The sequence below is a fragment of the Oryza sativa genome, chromosome 5 (genome assembly GCF_034140825.1).
Source record: "Oryza sativa Japonica Group chromosome 5, ASM3414082v1".
Classification (NCBI taxonomy): domain Eukaryota; kingdom Viridiplantae; phylum Streptophyta; class Magnoliopsida; order Poales; family Poaceae; genus Oryza; species Oryza sativa.
In genome coordinates this window covers 8,372,788-8,396,245 of record NC_089039.1, presented here as the reverse complement: position 1 = coordinate 8,396,245, position 23,458 = coordinate 8,372,788, and the positions used below count along the sequence as shown (strand labels likewise).

Below are 23,458 nucleotides of genomic sequence, written 5' to 3'. Positions count from 1 at the left end.
TATATTTCCATCTTTGTGGGTTCATTGTTTAGTATTCGTACCAAGTGCTCTAGTACTAGGATTCTGGATAGAGAAGGAAGTTCCTGCGCAAGTATTAGAGTAGTAATTAATAACTTAGAAGTGGTGTGTAGGTTGGAGATTATCTTTGTTCTTTGTGTATCCCACGGATTTGTCAGAGGTAGGTGGCAAGTGGTGACAACCCTGAATCCCGTCCTAGTAATCCTCCACGTTCAAATACATCATAGAGCTATAGCCGGAACCACGCTGGCAGACCAGCAGGGGTCGGTGCCCGAAGCAATAGATAGGAAATTACCTTTAACTTAGCTTAGATAATTAAAACACATAGAAAGTCCTCTCTAGCCTGCCTAGCATATCTATAGTTGTTGTCCTTGGATTGTCTTAGCCTTAGGTAGATTACAGAAAAACACACACGCTAGCCTGGGAGATCTGCTTAACTCCTGTGCAGGTCCTAAATCTTCCTCTTAGGTTCAAAGTGTGCCAGTTGATTTGATCTTGCAATCAACGAGAAAGAAGCACAAAGAAATCATGGTTAAATCCAAAGACGATAGCCGATCGGCTAGTGCCGATGACGTATCGTTCAAACTCTGAGCCAATGGTATTGGTAATAGATTGGCAATGAGTAATAAAAATAATATAACGTTAAATCTACTCGATCGTTTGTAGATATTAACGATATATAATCATCTTCTTAAAATATATTTGAACCATGTGATTGGGACAGATCGAACAGCAAGTCGAGACAGTATAAATCACTTATACTCAAAAGTACTTTAAGATGAAGATTATATATACATTTATAGCATAGCCGATCAAATAGATCTAATATGTATCGGCTAATACTCCGATACCACTCTATACTAAGATATTGAAACAAACAAGATATATTAGATAATAAACCTAATTCTCTTTAATGCAATAAGATCTTAACATAAAGGGCAGATTTATCATGTCAATCAAGCATACAAAGGACAAAATAGCTAAATCAGGTAAGATCGGCTGAAACACCGATACTATCTCTATTGATGATCATAAAAGAGCTAGATATTAGTAGTTATAAATATTACTTAATAGATCGAACTCAACCAATGCAGCATTAAGCATAAGAATAAATACAAGATCTAAGCAAGATGATGAAAATCTCTAAAAGATGGTAGATATGCTATATAATCTAGATTAATAACGAAATCTAACTCTATCGAATGCTCTTCGGTAACAGATATCAATCGATCAGAGGTTAAATCGTGAAACTAATGAAGATTATGAAGCATATATGATAACTCGACGATTTATATAAACAATATTAGAGTATCATAAAGATGGAAGCACTAATCCCGAGAACGCAAGCCGCCATGACAAGTTTACCTCTTTTTGAAGATCGAAATCGATGCAGCTCAACCCAAAAGCAAGAACTCGTCGAAAACAATGAAAGTAGAAAAGGGTGACAATGCGCCGAAAGTGTTACTGAATTGTTGTTGTTAATTACATGGTTTTGGATCATATTTATACCCGAGATACATGATAAGTCCTTGCCGGACATGACTCTTATCTCTAACAAACTCTAAGATACAAACGAATCTTTACGGCAGACTCTTGCCGAAACATATCTCTAAAGAAACTATTCAAAATATCCTAATTAGTAGATACAATTGTCTATCTGCGAGCTTATCTCTATCGTGGCAATCCTGATGTAGCACGTCGGTCGATTCCGGAAACAGTGTCATCACTATCTCAACGAAATCGGCTATATTGGCTGTATCGGCTATCTCCTGTCCGATCCATCTCAGCTGATGCCATCTTCAGCCGATGCCCTTGCAGCCGATACGCACTCTGTTTCCTAAATACGATCCTTCACTGAATCCACTTTGTTTCCGATGTTGAACCTGGTTCATGGTTTACCAAATTTGGTCGTTAACACACCCATTCCCTGAGTTCGATATCCGTTTGGGGTCACCCGAAGGTGAAGTGCTGCAGCGGTATTCCGTGCGCTTGTGGATTTATCTATGGTCGTAAGAAATACCAACACTGGGCTGGGTCGGCTTGGCTAGATTGGGCCGGGAAGGGAAGGAAAAAGGAGTTGGGCACCAAGGAGGTAAAGTAGACTTTTTGTAAAAAGTAGGGCACCCTTTTACAGACTGTTTGAAAATTGGTTAAGGACCTTAAAAAGACTTTGGGTTATACCTTTTACCAAAACAAATTTTCTTTTTCTAAAAAATAAAAAATAATCATAAGTAGATAATTTTTATTTATCAAACCCTTAGGGTTTAATTTTACCTTATTTTTGGCACCGGCAAATAACAGAACAAAATTTGGAAGAGCCAGCATGATGCAAATTTTTGTAAGAATTTTTTGAGCAATAAATTTGGATTATGAAATTTTTATTTACTAGAAAAATATCTGTGTGTTGCAACGGATGAAGGCTATTTTAATTTTATTATTGTTATATGGTTTAGTTAAGGTGAAATTCACTGTGCGAATTCACTTGGATATATATTTTTTAGAAAATCATGAGCTGCAGTTAGGAGACTAGTCGTCTCAAGTTAGCATGCGAGTTTTTTAAAAAAGAAATTTCTTATACGACTCCTGTACTTTTAAAATTGAACGAACCTAAAAACATATTTAATTTTTTATAATATTTTTATTTATGAAATTTTCAAGGTGTTACTTTAGGATTGACATCGTATCCTATGTTACTGTAAATTTAATGTCCACTAACTTCTAAAGCTTAACATACAAGTATGCCACATCATTACATACTAGCAATTATTATATAGAACATTTTAAATATCATGCAAATATGACATATTATTCATAATTTTTATTGCATTTTTAAAACTTAATATGCAAGTAATGCCAAATCATTATCTCCACATCATTTTTACATTATTTAGGCATATATGTTTATCATTTCTATAAGGAAAAAGTACAAATTACCCCCCAAACTATTGCGGTCAACCAAATTACCCCTCTAAACCCAAAAACTATACATCGTTCACCCTGAACTTTCAATACCGGACAAATTACCCCCCTCGACCCAATCCAGAACGGTTTTATCCTATATGGCTACACGTGGAAGTCAAGTCAGCATTCCATTTATAAAAAAAAATGTGGGAGCCACCTATCATGCTTTCTCTTCTCTCTCACTCTTCCTCTCTCTTCTCTCGGCGCGGGGTTTGGCAGGCCGGCCTCTAGGTCGATGGAGAAGGGGCGCCATTGTCCAGCGGGATCGAGCCCCGTTCCCCCCGAGAAGGCGGAGTCCAGACGGCGGCGGTCTCATACGGAGGAGAGGTCCCTGTAGCCGGCGGCGGGCGCCCATCGTCGGTGCGGGATTTGGGTGGGCGAGAGGCAGCAGCTGCGGAGGAGCTGGCCAGCGGTGGAGTTAGGGGCACCGTCGGAGCGGCACGGTGGAGGGGGCCCGACAACGCCAGCCGTGCACCTTGTCGCAGTGAAGAGGTGGCTGTTTCCCTTGGCGGTGGCAAAGGATTCCCCCGAGTGGCAGAGGAGCGGCGTGGCAGAGAGGGCCTGACGACGGAGATCCATGCGTCGACGGTCGCCATCGGAGGTGCGGGCGGCGGATGGCCACAGGGCCGGATGTCGGAGGACTGTGGGGCTGGGCGCCAGGCGGTCGGTGGCCTCCATCCGGAAGAACAAGGCCGCGACCGACCCTCGCTTGCCGTTGTCCCACTGCCATCTGCCGTTGTCCTCGACGCCCCGAGCGACCTCCGCCGCCATGCCACCGCCCCAAGCTGTGTCCGCCCCTGCCGCCGTCCCGCCGCCCTTGTCCTCCAACGCCCTCCTCGGTGCCGCCCACTGCCGCCGCGTCCTCCTTGCACTCCGCCACCGCCCGCACACCGCCGAGAGGGAGGGGGGAAGCGCGCCGAGCGGCCGCCTCCTCATCCCCTGCCGCCGCTGCTCTGTGTCCCCCCCTCCCCCCGCCGGCCGCTGACCTGTGAGAGAGAGAGAGGAAGAGTGAGACAGAGAGTGAGAGAGAGAGAAGAGAGAGAGGAAGAGTGAGAGATTGAGGAAGAGTGGAAGGAGTATAATAGGTGGGTCCCATATTTTTTTTATAAATAGAATGCTGACTGGACTACCACGCATACGCCATGTAGACCAAAACCACCGCGGATTGAGTCGAGGGGGGGTAATTCGTCCGGTTTATATAGTTCGGGGTGAAGAATGTTCGGTTCTGTTGTTCGGGGGGTAATTTGATCGACCGCGATAGTTCGGGGGTGGGGGTAATTCGTACTTTTTCCTTTCTATGATGTACTCCCTCCGTATTTTAATGTATGACGCCGTTGACTTTTCGACCAACGTTTGACCATTCGTTTTATTTAATATTTGTGTGCAAATATGAAAATATTTATGTCATACTTAAAGAACATTTGATGACGAATCAAGTCATAATAAAATAAATGATAATTACATAAATATTTTTGAATAAGACGAATGGTCAAACGTTAGACAAAAAATCAACAGCGTCATACATTAAAATATGGAGATAGTATATAATATGCATTCAGTCACATGTCCCGTAGCAAAGCAAGGCGCGGAGTATCGACTGGTTCTAAATATATTCATTACCTCGTCTAGGGAGCTTCCAAAAGCTTGAGCATCCCTTTCCTTTATCTCCCGCTTCAGTAAGCACCGATATGCCTTAGTAATTAATGTCCCCACCTCAAGAATCAAATTCTTTTCGTGTTCATTTTTTGATATGGCCCCACCCATCCTGCCTTATGGGGCGCACTATTTCTCTCAACTCCTTTTAAAAGATCATTAAGAAATTAGAGGGGCTCTTCTTCTTCTATCACTAACAAGACAAGGTTTCTACCACCAGCTATAGGCACATTTCCATAACCAATCGAAGTTGTATGCATCTGTGTAACTAGCTCTGCCATTTGGTTGGAACTGCCCAAAGAAATCTACGGTATGCGTTACTATATATAAACCGATTTATAGTCTTGTTTGTGGCTTGCTGCTTAATTTCCTGTAACCGTACATATTTTATTATATGAATCAATATGGTCTGTCAAATTTGTGTATACTATATCATTAGCTAGCTAGGTGGCATTGTCTGAGATCTTACTTAAGCAATTAACTAGCTAGTGTACGAGGTCTCAAATTAAACAATTGCATGCATAGCCAATGAATGCAAAATGCTGAACTTCAATCAAGCCATGATCTGCAGTTGCTGTCTCTTTCTGTTTTTTCTAACTATTTTAAGCTAATGATGCTGATGCCAACTAAAAATAACATTGCTACATAAATCGTAATCAACGGACGCATATTTTGATTGGGACTGGAAATACAGGGGATCATGTAGTTGGTAAGCATATTGATATTGATAGACCGGTAGCGCTACATGACTTGTAGCGTGCTAGGAAACCGCTAGCACGCCTCACAGGAGGCTCTTTGGTATTTTCTCTTTTTTCTCCTCCTGCTTCCTGAGTTATCTGTTGCTCCTCACATCCCTCATGCATGCACCTGTCAGAGCATTAAAAAAGTTACTTTTCTCTGAATCCGTATGCATCCATCGCCTAGTAAGAAAAAAAAATACTTGTTTGCTTCAGTAAAAAAATTACTTTCTTGCTTCATTTAAAAAAGATATTTTCCCATTAAAGCAAATAGTTTTTATTGGTTACAACATTTGTGATGTTTTTAGTGGTTCCTTTGTAATTATCATTTTGTAAATACTTTTCTTTTAATGAAATTAAATGGCAGAATAGCTACTTTAGTCCCTAAAGTTTCTCCGTAGGATCAGTTTAGTCCCTAACCTTTTAAATGGTTCAAAGAAATCCTTAAACTTTATCATAAGGCCTAGAATAGTCATTGGGTCCACCAAAATCATCATATAGATATGCCATGTCATCATTCATGCAAAATCTATGATGAATTGTCCAATTTACTCTTACTTATATCATAGAAAAATAAATATAAGGGTGAATTAGACATAACCATAGGAAAAAAATACTCATCCTTTTTTTTCACCGTTTTGAGGTATACTTTTGCTCTTACATTTTACCTTTTGTCTTTTTATTTTGCTATGATATATATAAGGGTAAATTGGACAAATTATATAGATTTTGCATAGGAATATGACATGGCATGTCCATGTGGCGATTTTGGTGGGACCAAGGACTATATCAGCCCACGTGACAAAATTAAAGGACTTGTTTGAACAATATGAAAGATTAAGGACTAAAATGATCCAGAAGCGAAACTTTAGGGACCATATTGGCTATTCTCCCAAATTAAATCACACTACAAGATAAAGCCCTGGCAGTGATTAAATTAAAAAAAATATTTTCTTGCTTCCTGCATTGCATGCATCAATCGCCCAAAAGTTAAAAAAAAAAGGGTCAATGCCAGATTAGGTCCCGTTAACATTTCCATGTCTTGTCGCTCTTAATTAGTTTCATCCATAGCAAATTTATTTACTGAGGTTTATTGTAAGTAGTAATATAATTACTTGGATGTTTCTCAACACCATACATACGAGTATAATAATTTATTTACTGTAGAGAGTACACAAAAACAAGAAAAATAGATATGTGTCTCCTGCACGCGAGCATAGATAGCAGCAGTCGAAACGCATCCGATGTAAGGATGGCGACAGGTACCGCTGCGCATGGTCTGCTTGCTTCTCTCGCCAGCACCGTGCGTCGTCCACCGTCGCTCACGATAGACCGCCTCCTATCCGATAAAGAGTCCCACCGGCGGTGGCGAGGATCCTGCATCAATGTGGATCTGCCGTCCATGGCCGACTTCTCCGACTCGGATACCACCTCCCAGGCGACGGGGACGGTCCCCAGCTCTGCCCTCACCACCCCTCTCCCTCAGCCCTTCCTGTTCATGGTGGTTATCGACGGCCACCGCAATTGAGCGCGAGGGGAGCGACACCAATGTCTTTTTTATTTTTTTTTTTAAAAAAGAAGGGCAGAAGCTTTGTCGCTTATGTACTGATAGAGAAGGATGCGGCTTATAAGGAGTACAAGTGTACAACAAAACTACATAATATTTACCGAGTCCAGGCACAAGAAACCAAGCGGGCCCGCAAAAGAAACCGATGGGACCTACTCTGCTGGGGTAATCTCTGTGAGTTTTATCGCACCCGCAACGATCCAGGTTCACGCCTCTTTGTTCTCGACGATGATGGTGGCCGGCATAGAAGCCACTTGCCTGAAAATTCTACCATTTCTTTCGCACCAAAGCTCCCACGCTATTAGGATGATCAACGATTTAAGTGCCTTTCTTGAACTGTTCACTGTGCGCGAGATTTTGTACCACCAATCTTCTACCGTTGCGCAGTCTTTCCCACTCTTGTAGTCAAAGGTCCACCCTTGTCCATCTTTGTATTTCCGCCCAGATCATTTTGGACAGTGTAGGGCTGATACAGGCACGGTGCGACAGAGGGTGCAAAAATGTTGATTAGCTTCCACCCTCTCTTCTGTATAATCTGTCAGCCGTCATACTCTAATTTCGATTTTCAGCCAAGAGAAGAACTTGCATTTGGACGGAGCCAAGCAATTCCAAATAGTCTGGTTGTAAATTGTTCTGACCGCTCCAATGAATTGGAGTCTAAGCGAGCGAAGATGTAGTGCAACGTTAAAGTCGGGAGGCAGTGATGGCAGTCGCGGTGAGGGGGTTGGGCGCGGATTTGCGGCGCCAAAGAAGAACAGAGGCAGAGGGTATGACGACGAACATGGGTGTGAAATTGCGGCACCGGGGCAGGACCATTACGTTGTCCATGGAGTTCTGCACCGAAGGGGGGGGGGGAGGGGGTAGGAGGAATGCCAATTTGCTGAATTGCGACGATAGAAGTCTTCGTCGCAGCGTCTCAAACACGATAGCAAGCAGCGTGGCATCGTCTTGATGTCAACAAAAGCAAGTGATCGTAAGCAAGCAGGCCGCTGTGGTGCCAGTGCACAGTTCACGTGGGCAGGACTACACATTAGCCTTGGCGAACACCTCCAGGAGCCCGTCGGCGTCCGATGGGCCTACATATGCAGTGGAGGCATCGGCCTTGGATGACCTCAGGCGGCAAAGGAGTGTTGAACATTGCCTTGTACTCCGCAAGGGCTTGATCAGTGAGTTTCCCTTTCAGTTGGAATGAAGCCAAGCTGCTGGCACAAATTAAGTTGCGCCTTGATCGCCACCGGCACTTTCATTTAGCCAGTGGCTTCTTGGCTAGTCGCCTGCTCCTACGCACCCCGTTGCCTTCTATGGCATCGTCCCCAATGGCATGTTTTGGATAGGGCACCCGTGGCATAGGCAGGATTGCTAGGGCCACTGGCTTGAACAAGGCGCATAGGGTCTCTCCATTGTCGTCATCATCCTCAGCATTCCTCAGGGCCGGTTGCTCTGGTGCCATCTGTTCTGGTCCCGGCGTCCATCGGTTGCATTGGAGTTCACGCCGGCGATGGCGAGGTGAGCTGCTGTAGCAGCAACTGCTGGGTGTCGTCCCCAGCGGTCGGTGGCGCTTCTCCTGCTCCAGGCAATGTGAAAGCTATCAGCTCCGGTCCCTCCGGGTCGTCCACAAGGAGGCCCCGCTCCTGCCTTTCCTAAAGGGCATCATCAACCTCCCACAACGATGGAGGCCCTTCTAGATCGGTCTTGATGCGCTTAAAGACCTTGCGAACCGGGATGGTTGCTCCGGACCAGGCTTCACTGCCTAGCATGTGTAGTGAGAGCTTTCCCATGATCGTAGCAAGGCGGTCAACGACCATGGAGGGGCTGAGGGTTCACACCGTGATAGCTGTAGAATGTTGCAAGGCTGAGAGCTTAAGGTGGAAAAAACTTGTTAAATTCGCGTGCATGTAGATCTTCATCGGTTGGCAGGCTCTTGTGCACGGGAGGGAGGACCAGCAGCTCATTGGCCACCGTCACCGCTGTCATCATGACGTATGCCGTGGCGGCTGCTTTCTCCAGCATTCAACACCGCAGCGAGTACGTGTGCTGGAGCGCACCGTTGAGCCCCTCGCATCTATTTGATTCACTGCCACGCCCCACGTCCTTGCCTCTATCGTCTTTGTCGTCGTCGCGGTATGACCGGCGTCAGGGATGGTCCCATAGCTTGTCGGGGTGGTCATCGTTGTAGCAGCTTCGGCAGCTACTGCTCTCCTTGCGGCCCTTATCCTTGTTTCCACTTCGCAGCCCATTGTGCTCCTTGGGGAGACGCGGCGGCTATGGGTGATGGGGGAACTCCTCAAACACGCAGGCCAGCGACTGCTCGCCATCGATCACCCCAAGGTGCCAGGCCAGGAGGCTTCTCTTCATTGGCTCGCACTTGACCGGGTTGAGGAGGTCGACGGTCACCGTGGTGTTGTCATGGATTTCGTCGTAGTGGAGGAGCACCGGATACTTGTCGCCGTGTTGCCATTGTTCTAGCGATGTCTCTATCACCAAGACGGACTTCGTCGAGCCATCCCACACTTTTTTGGTGAAGATGAGCCAAACGTGTTTAGGGATCATGCTCGGGTTCGCCATCCATGTCCAGAGCTTGATGAAGCGCGTGTCGACCGGCTGCACGAGGTTCATATCAACTGATTCCAAGGCGCATCGGCGGGCAATGACTTGTTTGATGATGTCTAGGATCCAAGCATGGCGGGGAACTCTATCGAGCACTAGGCACACACAAAACATGAGGGCTGTGTCGAGCGCATCCTTGAGGCTCCTCCACTTGATGAAGTGTATCTCGATACCCCAACGATTGTCGTACCCCTTCCAGAGTGCGTCGGCGGAGTGTCGACTATGGAGGAACTTTATGAGGAAAGCCTTTGGGTGGTGTTTCGTCACCGCCACCACATCACCGCGTAGGTCGAACTCATCCTTTAGCACTTACTCCACCTACTTGGCCGTCGTGGTCGACAGGGCCTTCTTTGCCCAGGAGACCATAGCAATTTCCTCCTACTCACGACGCTCCTGCTCAAGGGCGAAGGAGGAAGGGTTGATGCATTCATCATGCATGGGCCTTGTAGTGGCATTTCCTAGAAGCGCCATATTCCCGGTCAGGGCACACGGCGACGGAGGTGGCAGGCGCTCTGGGTGGGCTGGCTAGGCCAGCTAAGAGCTTTTCCAGTGTGGCGGCCAAAGCTGATGAGGGACGGGGTGGAGGTGTGGGCGGCGGGGCATGGAGGATTTGTGTGGCAAGGAGCAACGGCGAGGGCACGCAGTAGTGCGGCAATCGCAATCGCGAACCCAGTGGACTGAGTGCCTGCAGGAGAAGCATCGGACCGGGTCTCTGCAGGTGGACGCACGATGGTTTTTATCTAGGCAGATGAAGCACCTACCCTAGGTCTTCTCTTGAAAAGGCACGAAGCGAGGACGTGGGGTGGGCGTTGAGCTTGAATGGGGATGTGAAGGCCGTGCCGTCCTCCACTGACCATGGGCCTTTACCTGAGTCCATCTGTCGTTTGTAGCATTAAGACCACCGCGATTGGTCTACGTGCGGAGGTGACGCCTTGTGCTAGGCTGCGCGTTCGTAGCCTCATAGGAGGGTGGGTGGATGGCACCCGTATTCTCCCTGAGGATGGCAAAGTAATTGCTCCGGACGGGCACAGTAATGACTGATTTCAAACTTGGCCATGCTAGAGTTTTGGTAGGGAGCGGGATTGGAGACTTAGCACATTGCGGGTTGACGGCCGCTGGATCCAGAGTCTCTGGCACCTCCACGACCTATATGTGTGTACTGGAAAAACCATTTTAATCGTATTATTATTAGATTTTTTTTAAAAAAAAGTATATGGGATTTTTATTTGAAGATAGTACTGATATCTAATTTGGAATCCTTCTAGCTTAGCATTTATATTTTCTAAGATCTTATCATTGGCAGCTAGCTTCTTGCTTAAAGCATCATTAGTTTTAGCTTGTGCAAAGATGAGATCCTTCGAGAAAGGCTGGTTATTGAAGTTACCACTGTTGTTGTTGTTGCCTCCTTGGTAAAACGGCGGGCCTGGTTCCACCCCTGACCTCCTTGTGGATGATATCCATTGTTCATGAACACCGCCTCTTCACGGGTCTCAAGACAGTCTGTCTCGGAATGACCCGAGTTGCCGTAGACCTCGCACGTGATGTGTGCATCCAAGGCCTTAACGGTGCCTTGGGGCATGTTCTTCTCTTGGTCTTCAAGGCGATTCATGAGGAGGTCAAGCTTAGCAGCCAGCATTTCTATCTCCTTGACAGTATGCATGCCACACTGGCGGGTCTGGAGTCGTTCTTCGCTCTAGCCCATGTTTGAAACCATCTTCTCTATCAGATCGACGACACCTCTGACCGTTTTGGAGAAGAACGCCCCTCCAGCTGCAGCGTCCAGGTGATCCCGGGACAAGGGAGTGAGTCCGTTATAAAAATTCTGCAGGATCAGCCAGTCGTCCATCCCATGATGAGGATAGGCGGCCACGTACTCCTGTAGCATTTCCCATGCTTCAGGAATCGACTCGTCCCTTCTTTGCTAGAAGCTTAAGATTCTTATGTGAAGGGCATTAGTTTTGCCCTTCGGGAAGAATTTGGAGAGAAATGCCGTAGAGCATTTGTTCCAGGTATCCACCGTTGCATGGTTGTCGTAGAACCACTGCTTCGCCTTCCCTAGAAGGGAAATGCCATAGAGCATTTGTTCCAGGTATCCAACGATGCACGGTTAGCGTAGAACCACTGCTTCGCCTTCCCTAGAAGGGAAAACGGAAACAGTCTGATCCTGACGGCGTCTGGGCTGACGCCTTTCATTGCGTACGTGCTGCAGATCTCCAGGAACTGTTGAAGATAAGCACTTGGCATTCTCGTTAGGCTTGCCACAGAATGGGCTTGCCTGTGCCATCGTAATGAGGCTGGTGTTTAGATCGAAATCGCCATCCCCCAAGTTGATTTGCGGCCCAACCGGCACGTTGTCAGTAGAGGGTGCAGTGAAATAGCGGAGGGTCTTCTCAGCCATATTCTTGAAGCTCGGTGACACTGGGATGGTTGCTTTCTTTGTCGAAAGAGCTTTCTGCAGAGGGACAACTCGCGGCTTCACACTCCTGAAGAAAGCATCTGAATTGTCTTGGAAGTTTTTCGTCAAATCAAAACCAGCCATACACAGCAAAAGTGAAAAAAAAACAAGGTTAGCCTGCAAAGGACAGTGACTATACAGAGGTAAATATAAAGTTAGTAGCATATAGTAATCTCTTTATTAATCTTCCCAGCAAGGGCGCCAAAAATGTTTGTTAGTGTTTCTTAACGACATTATAGAAATATAAATCCCAGCAATGGCGCATAAATATTCCTGGTATATTACGGTTAGTGCGCAGAAAGATCCGCAAGCGCACGGATATACCATTGTAGCATTTCACCCCGAAGTATTCCAAGGTATCGTATTTATTTAATCTCAATGGAAGATTGATAAGAGAAGACTATACTAATAATTAATAATTTATATGTTACCTATATAAGTCACAGTCTAAGCTTGTGTTAATTAATTCAAGGGTAGAGTGACACGAAGAAGAAGAAGTAAGTTACTCTCATTAAATAAATCCTAGGCTAAGTGGAGAAAGAATAAGAAAAGAATTCATCCTAATACTTCCAGTATACAGGTATCTTTAATTTACACTATCTAGTATACAATCATGTAGCCAATACCCCCTAACTAAGCCCTCCTGGTATTTCAAGTGACCACCCCTGATTGTCGAGTCCCTTACGACAACCCGTCATGGCCGTCCAACCGAAAATAAATATGGAGGAGTACCCATACCATGAAATTAACTTAGGATTATATACTAACATGGAGGAATACTCGTACTGAGCTGTCACCATCAGCGGCCAACCTTTGTTGTCCCGCAGCATATAACCCAAAATAATGATATTTAATAATCTAAGCACCATGCTTAAATTATCAAATACTACTCTATATCCGCTACCATGACATAGAGCAATCATTTGCATGGTCATTATACCCACACCATTGCATATCTCTGGTAAGCTAGCTACACAATTATATCGAGATAAATGTAAAGTGAAGTCGGTACCCAAATAATAAGAGTGAAGTAAAATACCAAAACTGAATAAAGAAGCATATTCCATTAATTGTGTAAGTCTTACAAAAGAGAGAGAAGATACTAGAGCCATACCCGAATTCTCCTGAAGACTCGAGGACTAAGAAAACTATTCTATTTCCTACTCCACTAGCACTAGAATACTAACTAAACTTGAGAGAGAGCTTTGATCTTCTTGTTGAGTCTGTGGAGAAGTGAGTGAGGTGAGCTCCTTTTATAGACTGAGTATGATGGTTATTGCAGATGGAAAGGTCGGAAATGCCCTACAGCCGTTGTTGGAAGTGAATCCTGAATGTCCATGCCAAACACTAGCCTTAACGGCTGTGATGGGGGTTTGGCCGAACCGTGACCTGGCCCAATCTGCCCAATTTTTGGCAGGCCTCCTCCCCGTTGATTCCTCAGTCCAGTGACGTGGTGTTTTGGGCCTTTTGAGATTATTTCTCTGGATTTGTAGGCCCATCTATCCACAAATCTACCTCTCGACGGCTTTCGATTGGTTGTTCGTTTGTTTTCCGTCGATTCTCCTTCTCTTTATATAGCAATCTCTGAAATCAAATAGAATCCAAGTACAAGTAAATTATTCTAAAACAAATATACATTGTAAGCATATCTAGTTCTCCTTTATTTTGAGTATATTGACGGTTGAAATTGGTCTATAACGACCATCAACAGGCGTCAAGCGGCTGTTGATTTGTTTAGCGCTTAAACATTCTTCGTAGGCGACAACATAACTTAGTTGGTCACCCGCCTTTGAAAATAGCCTTTGATCGTAGACGGAGCAGCTGGCCGCATGCAAAGAAGATCTACTTTGGCCACATGCGAAAATAGTTTTCGTAGCAGTGATTACTGCATATAAAGTAAGAGTGGTTAAAGCATTTTCCTATGAAGGATATTTAGTTGATAATATCACAATAAAAGATATACATTGCCAATATGGCCCATCACGATTTGCACAAGTACGTTGGGATTTTGTATTATTAATATTGATTTTATTGAAGAGATAGATTAGGTTTCCAACATATGACGCTAAATTTGCAAAGAGAAGCATTGAATCAAATATTTTGATTTTACGCCATTATTTTTTAATAAACAACTAGGTGATTCCTCGCACTTTGCTGTGGGAATTACTAAGTAATTTTAAATATATATGTTTTTTTCAATAATCGAGCAAGGAGTAAGCTTGATGTTAATTATTAGTAACAAATAAAACTGATTTGTCTGGCCATGTTTGGAGAGAAATAAATTTAATAGGCTTTGTAAAAGATTATACATGAAATTTAGGTTGTTGGCCAAGATTTATATCACAAGAAACAAAAGATAGGGAAAAAAGAAATAAAAAGCAAGGATTTATTAGTAGTAAACATGTAACAAACTAAATAATATCTCTGCTTTGATACGGGATATATGGATGAATGTATGTTAACTATTATAAAAATGATGGATATATTTGTTGAAATATTGCGGAAATGATGAGAGAGGTGATGATTGGATCTATTTGCATTTTGATTTGTAGAATTAAATAAATTATGGATGATATTGCATGTTTGCATGAGCTTTTTTGATAAGTAGTTATTGCTCGTGGATGACGAGGTGGCATATTTGCATATTGAGCTTTAGACTTAGTGAGCTTTAACTTTATAGAAAATATAGATATGAAAACACAAAACAAACCACATATGCGCTTTTCCACACTTTCCATGGATTTGATGTATGCTACATTTGTTTTAATCATTTTAATACTTTCTTCAATGATTTTGGTACGTGAAATACATAGTTTATTGTTGAGAAAATTATTTAGTTCATACTAATTAAAAAAGTTATAAATGACCTATGTGATTGCATTACTTGTAATATATGGCTTTTTAATATTTTCAGTACATGATTTTGTCACTAACATTTGAACATATGCAACAAACAGTAGCCCAAGGGACAGATACCATCATCGATCATTGATTACAGTATGAAGCGAACATGAGCCAATCTGGTGCAACTATGGAGTGGATGGGAAATCCAATTGATGATTCTTTTGAGTCTATTCCTTCAGCTCTTTCTCTTCTTCACTGGAGGCCTCCGACGCCGTAGAACCAACAAATTGATACTGATATTCATTTGGCTGGCCTATGTGGGAGCAGACCTAGTTGCTGTTTATGCCCTTGGTCTCCTCTCTCGATATGAATACAAATCCAAAATTGGAAGTGACTCCTTGACAGTCATCTGGGTTCCATTTCTCCTTGTTCATCTTGGTGGGCAAGATACCATCACTGCCTTCTCTATCGAAGACAACAATCTATGGCTAAGACACCTATTGAATCTCGTTGTTCAGGTCAGTCTAGCCTTGTATGCCTTCTGCAATTCATTTGGTCAGATCAGTTTGCAGCTAGTAGTTCCTGCAATTTTCATATTTGTTGCTGGTATAATCAAGTATGGGGAGAGGACATGGGCACTCAAGTGCGGGAGCATAGATGGCCTTCAAAGCTCAGCTGGTGGTTACAAAGACAAAGAACAGGAAGAGCAAAAGGATAATAAATATGGAAGCTATCTTAGCAAGGTATTCTATGCTCATCAAATGGTGCTATATGCTCGAGGATTATTTGCGGGGGTCACGGTCTCACAACTTGGCCAAAAAGTAAGAAAGGAACTAACACATGGTATAAGAAGGTGTGAAAAATATGTGAAAGCAAAGATAATAGAGCTGGAGCTTAGCATGATGTATGACATCCTCTACACCAAGGCAATGATACTCCAGACATGGATCGGTTGCATACTACGGTGTATTTCCCACATCGCTATGGTTGTTGCATTTGTGCTATTCCTAGTAACCCCAAAGCATGGCCATAGAATGGCTGATGTTGCAATCACCTACACACTATTTGCTGGTGCCCTTCTTATGGAAGCATGTGCCATTGGTGTGGTAGTGGCATCTCCACTAACATGGGCACGTTGGAGAAGGCACAATTATGTTAATTTGCTTGCTATTGGGAAGATCATTGGAGCAAAGGAGGAGAGGTCAGTTGTGCCAATTTCTTTGGGGCAATTTAGCCTAGCAACATGTGCTTTACATGATGGGTCCACACCCAGGATAATGTCCAATGCGTTGTATGCATTTGGCTTGGAGAAGATCTATAGAGATGTACGTCATGTGAAACACGTTGAGGCCACTGAGATTGTTGGTTGTTTTGTGGATTGTTTCAATAATAGACCATCCAATAATGATCAGGATGAGGTAATTATGGGGGTCTCTAAAGAAGGGAATGTGGATGTCAGGTTGAACTTGTTGAGCATATCTCAGCGTTTTGAGGTCGGCATCATTCAACTGCATTTGTTCACAGATATTTATACAACTTCAGTACTATTACTTGAACCAGGCATCTGGGAAGAAAAGACAGGCATTGTATGGGAATGTGTGATGCTATCAAACTATATGATGTACCTCCTGTTAGCACACCCCTCCATGTTGCCTGTTAGCAGTGATTACGCTGTGATGGAACATTTGAACTATATGGCTAAATTAGTGGACATGTACAAATATGCTGGTGGCAAGCTGGATCCTCACGCAAGGATGGACTTACTGCTCAAAGCTCTTGAGCAAATGACAAGCAACACAAACTCTGACCTCATTGTTGTTGCTAGGGAACTCATTTATATTACTAGGGTCAGTGGCACATTATTGAAGTTGGTGAAGGAGACGTGGATACTCCTCCTCATCTATGCTGCCAGCAAGAGCCGCGGTGAGCTCCACGCGCGTCGGTTGGACAACGGATCGGAGCTCCTCACCTTCATCTGGCTGCTCTTGGTTCATCATGGCCTCGGCAATGTGGCAGAGTTTGGGTTAACACTAGGCCGCTATGTCACAAGTGAAGCCCCGCCAAGCTTATCTGAAATTATCGACATCCCGTGAGTATTGAACGTTATGACTTTTGAGGTGTTTTCAGCCGTCTGATCATAGCAAACGGACAAGATCGATTGCTACAGTAAAGTGTATCCCTGTCACGCCCTAAAAATCGACTAAATTAATAATCCATATTTTAAATCATTTCTAGAAATTATTTTAAAAAGCCTTCAAGTTAAACTCTAATAATCTAGGAGAAATTGTAACATAAAACTGAGTTAGATAAAATCTCGATAATACTTTGCTTGTTTATTTATTTTCTAGATTTTTCTGGGAATTATTTGAGCAAGGAAAGTATTTTTAAAAGTTTTTAAAATCCTCTCCTAAGCTGTTGGCAACATCTCTCCCCCTCGTGTGCGTGCTGTGCAGCCCAAGCCGGCCCAAGCCGAGCTGCTCTTCCCCTTCTCAGCCCAGCCGAAAATCTAATTTGCCTCCCTCAGCACTGTTCATCTTCTACCTCTAGCAGCCGAACTGAGACCGAATTGGCTCGGTTTTTCTCCTCCAAATCCAACCTTTTCTCTTGTGTTTTCCTAAAATTTGTTGAGGGGAAATATTTCCCTTATCTACCTCTTTCGTTTCCCCCAAGAATCGGTTTATCTCTCCAAACTAACCCGAAGATTTTCCGGTTTCGATTCCTCTCGTTTGGAGTCGATCTCTCTCACCCATGCCTATATAAAGCATCCCCTAGTCGTCCTCTTTCGTTTGCCCCAAGTCCCGAGCCCCGCCGTCGCTTGTAGCGCAGCCGCCGCGACGCCCTAGCCGCCGCCGTTGCCATCGTCGTTCCAGCCGCCCCGCGCCGTCGCTGTGGTGGTCGTCGCCGGTCGCCGTCGCTATCTCCGGGTTCGCGAGGAGAAGCCGCGCACCGTCCGCCCCTTCGCTGCCGTTGCAAGCAGCCGGAGCGCCGCCGTCGGCGAGGTCGCCATCCGAGCCGGCCGCCATTGATGACGTCATGCTGACGTCATCATCTCCTATTTTTCAGTTTTTTTTAATAGATTAAAACTTCGGAAAATCATAACTAATTAACCGTAGCTCCGATTCAAGTGGTTCAAGTTGCTAAATTCATCTAAAATCTAGATCTACATGTTAAAAATATCCACATGTATTGTTCATGCTTGTTTTTGTACTGTTTTGTTGATTTTGTTTATTTGCTTTAGTTTCCGACGTTTCGTTGGAGGGCGTTTCAGTTGAGGAAGGTTTAGAGGTTTTTGTGGAAGCTCAAGACAAGTCACACAGATCCCAAACAAACCTTTGAGCATGTTGAACCCGTTTAAAACTAATGTTTTATTTCAACTTATGCATTATTTTCGAATGCCATCGGGTGGTGAGCCTTTTCCCATTTAATTATGGCCGAAGATGACTGTATTTTCCTATGGGTTATAATTTGATTAGCTAGAACCTTATATATTGGTTTGGTTCAGCTAAATGCTATATATGTATAATTGCTTAGCCATGCTTAGAAACATAAGCTCATTAATGGGATGAATCATACTACATTATTACTTATGGTTATACTTAATGGTAGCTCACGATGGTTAATCGTGTTATGTTAATTAATTAATAATTAAAACCTGATTAAAGGTGGGTTGTGAGCGCATGGTTTTGATGGTCGTGCTCATGACAATTAAGGACCGGTTCACGAGCTACTGTTGTGAAACATTTACCGTGCCAACCACAAGCCAGCGTGGGCAACGGCTTTACCTTTTGTATAGCATGGTTCATTATGGGGTGCCAGACTGAGAAGCGGCGAGAAGTCCGTGGGGGGTCGCTGGGGAGTCCATGCCTCTGGTTGTAGAGGGGGTGATTATGATCCAGGTATGGTGCACTGTGGTGAGTTGTGTTGTGCGAGGGGTATTGTCACAGTTCCTTTCCGAGGTACCGTGGTGGTATTGAGGCGCATGGTAACATGTTGTGGAACTGTGTCTTGTGGGTACAGTGGTACATCTCTGGCCAGAGTAAAACTATTCGAATAGCCGTGCCCGCGGTTATGGGCGGGTCTAACAATGTTTTTCGTAATTAGTCTCACATTATTCATTGATGGTAATTGTGATAATTAATTTGACTCCTGGTTTGGAATGGTATATTCCTGGTATGGAGGTTTGATTTGTACAACCGGGGTTGGTTGTTCAGATGAGGTTGGGCATATGCAACACGGGTGTGTTGTATGGTGTTTACTTAATACTGATTAATTATTCAACTGTTTTACTATTCTCTTAAATATTTATTAAATGCTGTTTATGCAAATGAGCTATATTATGCCATCCTTTGTTATCCTATGCACTTGCATATTTGCTGTGTGGCTTGTTGAGTATGTCATATGCTCATTCTTGCAATATTCATTCATTAGAGGAGGTGTACTTGAGTGAAGGTGATGATCTGGAGGACTAGGCTTGGTCCGGGTTAAGTTGCCTGTGGAGTGGAGTCGCCATAGCTGTTCCGTAGTTTGTTTTATTTTCTGCTGCGTAGAATTTTATTTTTTGAGAGGAACTATCCACCTCTGTAATAATTTGCTATTTTGCGAATATTAATTAGTTGTTTAAGAGTACTCTATTATCAATTTGTTATTGTGTGCCTCGGCTGATTCCTGGACGAGGATTTAACACACATGTAAGCGTTTGGAATTTTGGATAGAAGTTCCGGGCGTGACAATCCCTGACCTTATTGATTAGATTGGATGTTACTTGTATATATGTATTAGCAATTCTTATCGATTCTTACTTATTTTGTAGTTCTATTCTACATACTTATGTGTTGGCGGATGGCATGAGGCCCTTCGACTAAATCTGCCGAAACCCGTGGCGAAGGCTATGAAGCAAGAACGGCACGAGGCGAAGAGTCGTACGAGTGCCTTGCCAGGTCAGAGGCGTCTTAGGCGAAGGGTGTAAGCCGAAGACTACCTGCCGAAGGAAGACGACTTCGCCATGGCAAGTTCGCCCCCGCGAGGGCCGAGGAAGCCTTTCCGGCCCATCAAGCCTAAGGGCTATAGGGCCGGCGATCGCCAGACGGCCCATCAGGGGCCCATGAGCCCCTATAACATTATGTACCCCTATAAATGTCCCTTTTGTAAGGGTAATCATGTAAATTTCCCTGTACAACCTAAACCCTAGTAGTAAGAACCTGTAATGGAGCTATAAATAGTCCCCTAGGGCCATGTAATGGGGGGATCCCAAGTGAAATTCAAAATTTAATACATTTCATTTTTCCAACCACTGTTGAGTAATCACGTCTTTCGACGTATGCAGTTGTCCTTTCGACAACAGCTGGCGCCGACCGTGGGGAACTCCGAGCGAAACCACTGAGAGCGAATGCCACCGAAGAGGGTCATGAAGGAGAAGGTTGCCAGGCGGAAGGAGAACGACGCTGGACCGGACATGGCTGCCGAGGAAGGAGCAGAGCCTGCGGCGCCCGTGGCCGAAGATGGAGGAGCACAAGCGCCATCACAACCGCCTTCGGCCCCTGCAACCTCTGTGCAAGTGCCGAACGCGGCCGACGTGGCGAAGGCGGCTGCGGCGGCAAGGGCACTCCAGACCAAGGCGGAGATCCTTTCGACAAGCCAACCGGTGGTGCCCCAAGCCACCCCATCGCAGCCGGCAGCGGCCCCAACTGCGCTCGCCGTTGTACAGGCCCAAGTCAGCCTTGACCCCGAAGCACAAGCCGAAGGCGACATGGAAGCCATGCGGCAGAACATGAGACGGCTCCAAGACATGCTTCGCCAAATGCAAGAACAACAACAAGCATACGAGGCGGCAAGGCGGACCAAGGCCACGTCGGCTCCAATCCTTCAGTATTCGGCAGGCTATGTCCCACCTCAAGTCCGTCCGCAAGTGACGACCCAGCCCTCTCCGCCACAAGCCGCACAGGCGCCGGTGTACTTCGCCGGGCAGCATCAACCACCTGGCCAAGCGCCACAATCAGTGGCGGAAGGGGCTTCGGCTCTGTAGGCGCAACTCCTAGCTTTCCTTCAGCAACTCAACCAACCCCACTGCATTTCAAGTACAACCCCATCGGCCCGCCCGGAGGGGAATACAAGTCAAGGTACGCTTAATTGGTTGCCACCGATTCAGCTGGGCCTGGGAGTTTCGCCGTGGAATCAAGGACCGCAGTTCGACTTCGTCAACGCTGCTCAGGCGCCAACCGTTCGGCAGCAAGCTCCGACTCCAGGCTTCGGAACAAACCAAGCACCAATTCAAGCTGCCATGATGTGGTCACAGCCAATTTTTGACCCGTCCATGGCGGCTCAGCAAGTACCACTAGTTGGAGCCGGGCAGCCGAACGCCATGGCCCAACCTCACGCACAAGCTGCGATTTCGCCACACCGTACCCGCAGCAAGGTGCGGTAAACAGGGTGGGAGGCGAAAAGGGGCTACCGCTGAGTGGGGGAATCAAGACTCGTCCAATCCCACCCTAGTTCAAGTTCCCACCCGTCCCGCGCTATTCGGGCGAAACTGACTCGAAGGAGTTCCTCTCCATCTACGAGTCAGCGATCGAAGCGGCTCATGGTGACGAAAATACCAAGGCGAAGGTAATACATCTCGCTCTAGACGGCATCGCCCGTTCTTGGTATTTCAATTTACCAGCCAATAGCATTTACTCATGGGAGCAATTGCGCGATGTTTTTGTCCTTAACTTTCGAGGCACCTACGAGGAGCCGAAGACGCAGCAACACTTACTCGGCATTCGCCAAAGGCCGGGGGAGTCGATAAGGGAGTACATGCGTCGCTTCTCGCAAGCCCGGTGCCAAGTTCAAGACATAACCGAGGCGTCGGTTATAAATGCCGCATCGGCCGGTTTGCTCGAGGGCGAACTCACGAGAAAAATCGCCAACAAGGAACCACAGACGCTTGAGCACCTACTTCGGATCATTGACGGGTTCGCAAGGGGCGAGGAGGATTCCAAGCGACTGTCACGTCCTGATAAATTCATCCCGAAATTAAAAATCATTCGCTAAAAGGAATAATAGAATTAATTAAAATTCGGAAAAAAATTGGCAAACACTAAAATACGTACAAGAAAAATTCAAATGTGGCCTGGAGAATTTTTGTTAAATTCTCTTTGGTCTAAAAGGAGCCCTCAAATTTTACTTGAATTTTCAGAGCACCAAAAATATTTATTAAACAACAACAACAATTATCAAAGTTTACTAAAAAGAAAAACTAAAAATAAATCCCCCTCCTCCCTTTGGGCCAAGTTTGGCCCAAAGACCCCTCTCTCTTTCTCTCTCTCGGCCCGCGGCCAAAGTCCTCTCTTCCTCCCTCTATTCCTCTCCCTCTCCTCCTCTCCCTCCTTCTCTTGGGCCTCCTCTCCTTCCCCTCGGCCCACTCCCTCCTCCTCCCTCTCTCCCCCAGGCCGCCTCCCCCTCCTCTCCTCCTGGGCCGGCCGCCCGGCCCAAGACGAGCGGCACCCTCCCGCCCGTGCCGCGCACGTGCGCGCGCTGATGACGCGTGCCTGACCGGTGGGTCCCACCTGCTCGGTCGTCTCCTTCCTCCCGCCCGGCATCCTCTCTCTCTCTTCTCTCCCGTGAAACCTAGCGTCGATTCCTCCCCTAAATCCACGCGATTCAAACCGGGAATTCCAAAATTGATTAGGGGGAATTAATCCCCTCTCCCTCCTCTCTCTTTCCCCCTTAATTTCCCCTTGAATGGCTCCCCCAATCGCTGGGAACGGACGCGCCAACTCCGGCCACCTTCCATGGCCGCCGGCCATGTTTCCCGTCGCCGTTCCGCCCTCTCCCGTGCCCGGCTCCCTCCCCCATCCTATAAAACGGAAACCCCTCGCTCCGTTCTATCGTTTTAGCCCCCTCCCGCGATCTCCCGTGGTCCCTAGCCACCTCCCCGCCGTCGTCCCCTCTCTCCCGTGCCGCCGGCCATCTTCAGCCGCCCCTGCCGCCGCGTTAGCACGCCGGCCGGCCGTGCCGTCGCCTCCTCCAGCATCGCAGCCGCCTCCTCTTCGCCGGCCTGCCCTCTGTTTTCCGCGGAGACCTCCGGAAGTGCCTCCCCGCCGGCGACAGTGGCGTTGCCGCCACTGTTCCGCCTCCGGCCGCCTCTGCCGCGTCCCCTGTGCGCCGGCCGACGTCGCCATCACCTCTCCCGGCACCGGAGCGCCGTCCTCTTTCCCGGCCAGGCCACGACGTCGCCCGAATTTCGCCGGAACGCCGTCGCTCGCGCTGGCCTCTCCTTCCTCCTCGTCGGCATCTCCTCTGGCAGACCCTTTCGCCATGCCCGTGCGTCAGCCGGCGCTGCCGTCCCCTCCCTCGGCACGGTGACGTAGCCCTCCACCTCGTCCACCCCTCGGTTTCGCCCGGAAGCCGTTCTTGTCCGTCGCCGCGAACCTCTCCATCCGCCTCACCGGAGTTGTTCGGCCGCCCGTCCCTCCTCGCCCGTGCACCGGTCGGCCGCACCTCCACCACCTTCGGCATCGCAGCCGCGACGTCGTCCTCGGCATCGCTTCCCCTTCGGCCGAACACCGCCGGTGTCCGTCGTCGTCTTCACCGTTCATCCTTGCCGGCTCGTCGTCTCGCGGCGCCGCCTCCGTCGTC

General features: G+C 46.3%; 2 protein-coding genes across 2 annotated transcripts; both read left to right on the top strand.

The window, feature by feature from the left end:
- Positions 1-4,803: 4,803 nt before the first annotated feature.
- Positions 4,804-20,094, top strand: LOC112939024 (uncharacterized). The gene is made up of 3 exons (XM_066310472.1): positions 4,804-4,942; positions 14,956-16,931; positions 19,653-20,094. The coding sequence occupies exons 2-3, from the start codon at positions 15,055-15,057 to the stop codon at positions 19,702-19,704; spliced, it is 1,929 nt and encodes a 642-aa protein (XP_066166569.1). The 5' UTR covers positions 4,804-4,942; positions 14,956-15,054; the 3' UTR covers positions 19,705-20,094.
- A 134-nt stretch (positions 20,095-20,228) lies between these two features.
- Positions 20,229-21,263, top strand: LOC136356608 (uncharacterized). Its single transcript, XM_066310856.1, has 2 exons — positions 20,229-20,735; positions 20,988-21,263. The coding sequence occupies exons 1-2, from the start codon at positions 20,229-20,231 to the stop codon at positions 21,261-21,263; spliced, it is 783 nt and encodes a 260-aa protein (XP_066166953.1).
- Positions 21,264-23,458: the final 2,195 nt, after the last annotated feature.

What these genes read in the sequence shown, in the direction of transcription:
- LOC136356608 (XM_066310856.1), top strand. Translation starts at nt 20,229, where the DNA reads ATGCCACCGAAGAGGGTCATGAAGGAGAAGGTTGCCAGGCGGAAGGAG. An exon ending in CAGGCTATGTCCCACCTCAA is followed by an intron (nt 20,736 to 20,987) that starts GTCCGTCCGCAA and finishes CCACCGATTCAG; the next exon opens with CTGGGCCTGGGAGTTTCGCC.
- LOC112939024 (XM_066310472.1), top strand. Translation starts at nt 15,055, where the DNA reads ATGATTCTTTTGAGTCTATTCCTTCAGCTCTTTCTCTTCTTCACTGGA. An exon ending in TCTGAAATTATCGACATCCC is followed by an intron (nt 16,932 to 19,652) that starts GTGAGTATTGAA and finishes CTTATTTTGTAG; the next exon opens with TTCTATTCTACATACTTATG.